The sequence below is a fragment of the Penaeus vannamei genome, chromosome 37 (assembly GCF_042767895.1).
Source record: "Penaeus vannamei isolate JL-2024 chromosome 37, ASM4276789v1, whole genome shotgun sequence".
Classification (NCBI taxonomy): domain Eukaryota; kingdom Metazoa; phylum Arthropoda; class Malacostraca; order Decapoda; family Penaeidae; genus Penaeus; species Penaeus vannamei.
Window position 1 is genome coordinate 21,604,290 of NC_091585.1, and position 5,000 is coordinate 21,609,289.

A 5,000-nucleotide genomic window follows, 5' to 3' on the forward strand; every position below is an offset into this window, starting at 1 on the left:
GTTATAAAGGAAGGGTTTAAAGGCAGGGGGTGGGTGGGTGGGGCTACGTGCACGTAGAGTGGCAAGCGTAGTAATTTAGGGTACTTTCTAGTCCCTCTTCCTCACTTTCCAACCTAACTTCAGCACCGACCTCAACGCGGCAAATGGATCTTGACGTCATCAGTCAACGCGGCAAAGATATCATACACACTCAGTCAACGCGGCAAAACGGTCTTATAATATCAGTCGACGTCCATCTCTGTTTAACATGTGTTCCAGTTCGGTTTATATACTTGCAGAGACCTTGAGCTAGTTCTCTCCGCAACAGGGTTGGCCGTAGTGACTCGGAACTACTAGTGGCAAAACTTTCAATAAATGTTCCTCCGAGAACAAAGGGATTTTAAAAGGGTAAGGGTTTTTAGCAGCAAAGGGATGGGAAAGGGAGACCCTCGGGGATGGCGAAAAAGGGAAGGAGAAAGAAAAAGCGGTGAATCTGGTTGGCGGCAACCACGAAAGAAAACCGGTTATATTCGATGGATTTACAGACGGGTTAGTGAGGCCACCATCTTTGGAGTGAGGTTAACGCGGCATAACCCTTTGGGAATTCAGATAACCGAAAGCAAACGTGCGAAGGAATTAACAGCGCCACTTTAATGGAGTGGACACGTACGCCGGACCCCTTCAGGATGTAAACATGGCCGCCTGCCCGTCTGCTTTAGTTCGCACTTCCGTTTTCTCTTTTTATTCTTCCTTGTCCGTTTTCTTTTTGCCTTCTGCTTCCCCTGTTATTTCACGCTGTCTTTCATGAAAAAAGGGACTAAGTGAGGGAGGGAGCGTTCTTTGCCAGCTGTTAATAGAGCACGTAATGTCGATCCTTCTCATTTAAAATATTTGTGCGTGCGGGCCAATAAACATCTTAACGGAAATACCTCCGTTTCTCTCAAACTTTAAAACGTTCCTCCGCTTATATGTCTCTATGTCGAAAACTAACGATTGCTGCAACCGTTAAGAATATATATGGAGGGAGGGAAAGTAATGCTGCATAGTCCTTTTTCGGAAGGTTAACCTCATGATTCTTTGCGACCAAATTGATTGTTGGTAGTTTAGGGGTCGTTTCTAGTGGTGGTGGTTATAGTTCACCAGAAATTCGTTATACACTGGAAGGGAATTTGTGGGTGTGAAGCCATACTAATTTTCTTACCATATAATGGTGATTTTCTCTTCACTTCAGAGGCATTCAAAACTCAAGAGGCTTTTCTTTTCATATTTCAGATGATTTGATGATTTTCGTCGAGTCTGTTGGAGAAACCGCTTTCCTTAGGATATTTACGCTTTGTTTACGCTTTGTTTATGCCTTGCTCTCACCGTCTCCCCCTCTCCCTTCCTCCCTTGCTCTCCCATCCTTCCTCCCTCCCCTCCTCTCCCTTCCTCCCCTTCTCCCTCCTATTTTTTCCCTTCCTCTTCCTCTCTCCCCTTCTCCCTCCTATTCTCTCCCTTCCTCTTCCTCTCTCCTTCCTCCCTCCTATTCTCTCCCTTCCTCTTCCTCTCTCCCTTCTCCCTCCTATTCTCTCCTTCCTCTTCCTCCAACTCCTTCTCTCCCTTCCCTTCCCTCCTTTCTCTCCCTTCCTCTTCCCCTCCCTTCCCTCCTTCTCCCTCTCCTTCTCTCCCATCCTCCCTCTCCTCCCTCCCCTTCTTCTCTCCAACATTACCGACCACAACCTCAACCCCTCCCCCCTTCGACACTTCATCTAAACCCCCTTTTATCTAACCTCCTTCTCTTCCTTTCTCTAATCCACCTTTTATCTAACCTCCTCCTCTTCCTTTTCTCTTCGCAGCCTCACTCTCCGATGACGGGGGTTTCATGGCAGCTCTCACCGCCGCCGGACCCGACAGCACGCGGAAGAAGGTCACGAGGAAGAGGAGGTCAAGCGAGAGTGACCCCAAGGAAGGGAAAGGCGAGGGCAAAGAGGACGAGGAGAAGAAGGAAGGGTCAGAGGTCAGGTCGCCGAGCAGCTCTCCCGTCAAGCTGGAGGAGAAGGCGGTGCTGTCGCCCACCAGTGTCAAGCCCATGTTTAATGTGAGTGTTTTTGTGTGGTTTAGTTATGTTTACTTATGTTTTTTTTTTTTTTTTTTTTTTTTTTTTTGTCGTATGTGTGCGTGTGGGAGGGGAGGTGGTGTGTGTGTGTGTGTGTGTGTGTGTGTGTGTGTGTGTGTGTGTGTGTGTGTGTGTGTGTGTGTGTGTGTGTGTGTGTGTGTGTGTGTGTCTGTCTGTCTGTCTGTCTGTCTGTCTGTCTGTCTGTCTGTCTGTCTGTCTGTCTGTCTGTCTGTCTGTCTGTCTGTCTGTCTGTCTGTCTGTGCGCGCGCGTGTGTGTGTGAGTGGTTGTATATATGTATGTAGACAGATAACTATTTATTTATTTATTTGTTTCTTTCATGTGACTTAAGTGATGGCTGTTGTTCTCTCTCCCTTCCCCCTTCCCCCTTCCCTCCCTTTCCCCCTTTCCTCTCCCTTACTCTCTCCATCTCCCCCTTTCTCCCCTTTCCCTCCCCTCCCTCTCCCCCTCCCCCTCCCTCTCCCTCTCCCTCTCCCTCTCCCCCTCCCCTCCCTCTCTCCCTCTCCCCTTCCCTCCTCCTCTCTCCATCTTCCTCTTCCTCTCCTTCTCCTCTGCCCCTCCTCCCCTCCCTCTCCCTCTCCCTCTCCCTCTCCCTCTCCCTCTCCCTCTCCCTCTCCCTCTCCCTCTCCTCTCTCTCCTCTCTCTCTCCTCTCTCTCTCTCTCTCTCTCTCTCTCTCTCTCTCTCTCTCTCTCTCTCTCTCTCTCTCTCTCTCTCTCTCTCTCTCTCTCTCTCTCTCTCTCTCCTTCTCCTCTCTCTCTCTCTCTCTCACACTCGATAGCTTTTTTTCTCTCTCTCTCCTCTCCCTCTCCCTCTCCCTCTCCCTCTCCCTCTCCTCTCTCCCTCTCTTCCTCTCCGTCTCCCTCTCCCTCTCCCTCTCCCTCCCTTCCTTCTCTCTCCGTCTCCCTCTCCCTCTCCCTCTCCCTCTCTCTTTCTTTTTATCCCTCTCCCTCTCTTCCTTCTCTCTCTCTCTCTCTCTCCCTCTCCCTTTCTCCTTCTCCAAGAATACTCAGCCTCATCTTATAAATGATCACTTTCTTGACGATTTCATACCAGAGTTCACAATCTGAATACTCTCTTGTACACTTTAGCTTCGCTTGACCTCCCGCTGATAATCAAACAGGATTTTTCTTACAACATCTTTTAGGCGTCAGTAATTTGACATGATGATTGCATACAGATTGCATACAAATTAATGCCCATAAGTGCATTCTGTGTTATTCAGAACCAGGTCTTATGAGCCCTTGTGTTGCCATTCGAGGAAGAATAATGTGTAAGACAAATGGATAAAATTAGGAAAAAAGGAGGAAGAAGAATTCCTTTATGAGAAATTAAAAAAAATATAAGGAAGAAGAATTCCTTTATGGCAGATTTTGATTATCTTTTCCGCTCTTGCAGTTCTACCAAGAAACCTTGAAAGACGAAGACGAGACGGAGGAAAAGAAAGAGACGGCGGAGGCAAAGAAGAACGAAGGAGAGGAAGAGGAGGAGATGGAGACGAACGAGAAGGAAGCGAAGGAGGAAGAGGAGGAGGAGGAGAAGAAGGAGAAGACGGAAGAAAACGGGAGCGGCGACGTCGAGATGAAGGAAGAAAACGGGGAAGAAACTGAGACGGAAATGGAGGCAGAAGAATGTGAGGACAAAAGCACTTCTCAGGCTCTCGGTGGTGGTGGTGTTGGTGGTGTTGGTGATGGTGTTGGGCTGTATGGTGGCGATGAAGGGGAAACGGGTATGTAGTGGTTGATGCTGGGTGTTGTATGCTTATTGTTTTTTCTGTTTATATGTATGTTGTTGTTTTTTTTATCATCAGTATCCCTGTAGTATGATCATTTTTCATTTCTTTTTATATTTATGTTGCTTTTTTATCATCAGTATCCTTGTTGTATGCCAACTTTTCATATTTTTTTATATGTACGTATGTTGTTTTTTATCATCAGTATCCCTTATCTATTTTAGTATTCTATATCTTTTTTTTCTCTCTTTAGTAAATATACAGATATAGCTACTTCGACTAATATTGCAATTAGGAGGCGGTTCCGAGTCAAACTTGCAATGCACATGTTTTAATGCGCATATATTAAAGTAATTTCTTTCTTTCTTTCCTAGTATTTTACGATTCATTTCCTGTTTTACTTTGTTCTTTGTCCTTGATGAGAATATCTTAGATCACACAAATTGAATAATAGCTTATGAGAGAAGTTCATAGTTACCAACATTTTTTTAGCATTGGGCGAAGTGGCCATAGACTGAAATGGCCATAGACTGAAGTGGCCATAGACTGTATATTGAACTTTTCCCCACTTTATTCCTTCCTGTCTGCTGGGTCTTTGTTTTATAGATTCATTTGCCTGTATTCATTAATCTATGTAGACATGTTTTCTTTTTCATCTTCTTCTTTCCATTTCTTTTTCTTCTTCTTCTTCTCCTTATCCTTCTCCTTCTTCTTCTCCTCCTCCTTCTCCTTCTCTTTCTCCTTCTCTTTCTCCTTCTCTTTCTCCTTCTCTTTCTCCTTCTCTTTCTCCTTCTCCTTCTCCTTCTCCTTCTCCTTCTCCTTCTCCTTCTCCTTGTCCTTCTCCTTCTCCTTCTCCTTCTTCTCCTTCTCCTTCTCCTTCTCCTTCTCCTTCTCCTTCTCCTTCCCCTTCTCCTTCTCCTTCTCCTTCTCCTTCTCCTTCTCCTTCTCCTTCTCCTTCTCCTTCTCCTTCTCCTTCTCCTTCTCCTTCTCCTTCTCCTTCTCCTTCTCCTTCTCCTTCTCCTTCTCCTTCTCCTTCTCCTTCTCCTTCTCCTTCTCCTTCTCCTTCTCCTTCTCCTTCTCCTTCTCCTTCTCCTTCTCCTTCTCCTCCTCCTTCTCCTTCTCCTCCTCCTCCTCCTCCTCCTCCTCCTCCTCCTTCTCCTTCTCCTTCTCCTTCTCC

At 46.3% G+C, this 5,000-nt stretch overlaps 1 protein-coding gene across 2 annotated transcripts in view; it reads left to right on the forward strand.

The window, feature by feature from the left end:
* Window positions 1–5,000, forward strand: part of LOC113808389 (protein split ends) — a 106,224-nt gene that overhangs the window by 91,575 nt on the left and 9,649 nt on the right. The window contains exons 6-7 of one of the 2 annotated variants that reach the window (XM_070115529.1): window positions 1,815–2,056; window positions 3,490–3,820. In XM_070115529.1, coding sequence (XP_069971630.1) covers window positions 1,815–2,056; window positions 3,490–3,820 — 573 coding nt within the window. The remainder of the gene's footprint in view (window positions 1–1,814; window positions 2,057–3,489; window positions 3,821–5,000) is intronic. The other variant, XM_070115530.1, reaches the window with a different exon arrangement.